This window comes from Wasmannia auropunctata, unplaced genomic scaffold, assembly GCF_000956235.1.
Source record: "Wasmannia auropunctata unplaced genomic scaffold, wasmannia.A_1.0 LD334730.1, whole genome shotgun sequence".
Taxonomy (NCBI): domain Eukaryota; kingdom Metazoa; phylum Arthropoda; class Insecta; order Hymenoptera; family Formicidae; genus Wasmannia; species Wasmannia auropunctata.
The window spans coordinates 35,071-35,670 of NW_012028160.1; the positions used below are offsets into that span (position 1 = coordinate 35,071).

General features: G+C 26.0%; 1 protein-coding gene across 1 annotated transcript in view; it reads left to right on the forward strand.

Moving 5' to 3' along the window:
* Positions 1-402: 402 nt before the first annotated feature.
* Positions 403-600, forward strand: part of LOC105458041 (cilia- and flagella-associated protein 58-like) — a gene marked incomplete at its 3' end in the record, with an annotated part of 10,558 nt that continues 10,360 nt past the window's right edge. The window contains exon 1 of the mRNA XM_011703071.1: positions 403-420. Within this exon, the coding sequence (XP_011701373.1) occupies positions 403-420 (18 nt within the window). The remainder of the gene's footprint in view (positions 421-600) is intronic.

The following is a 600-nucleotide window of genomic DNA, read 5'->3' on the forward strand; positions in this document are numbered from 1 at the left end:
AGCTTTCAAATTTACATTGATCTTTTAAAAGTACAAGAGATTTAATATCACTCATATAACCTTTTTCTTAAATGTCATTAATTTTTATCGGATTGTAAGGGCTTAGATAAGTGATCACTTATATTGCAATCATCTATAATGGCAATAATGTTGCTTTCAGGATGAGGGAAGTGAAAGTAGTCAACCATCCTCAGAAGGAAGCTCGGCAAGCAGCACGTTTTGTACCTTGGAGAAAGATTATGCAAGGGTAAGAATTTTGCAAAAGTTAATTGTTAAGTTATTAAAAGGTATTTTTAAAATATATTGAAATTATTAAAAAGTATGAACCTATTTATATTTACTCTCAAATTTATCATGATCACTGCAGATTTAAATGATTTATTTTTAAAATTAAATTTCAGTATGTGTATAACTGCATATGTAGTTTTCTCATGCATTAATAATATTTAGCTATAATTTATTTTATTTTATTTTTTTATATTATCTATATAAATTTTTTAAAAAATTAAATATATTTTACTTACAAAGAAAGGGACCGAAGTGTACCCTTCTGATTTTAATGAGCTTTTAATATGTTATTCTAGATCGGAAGAGCACACG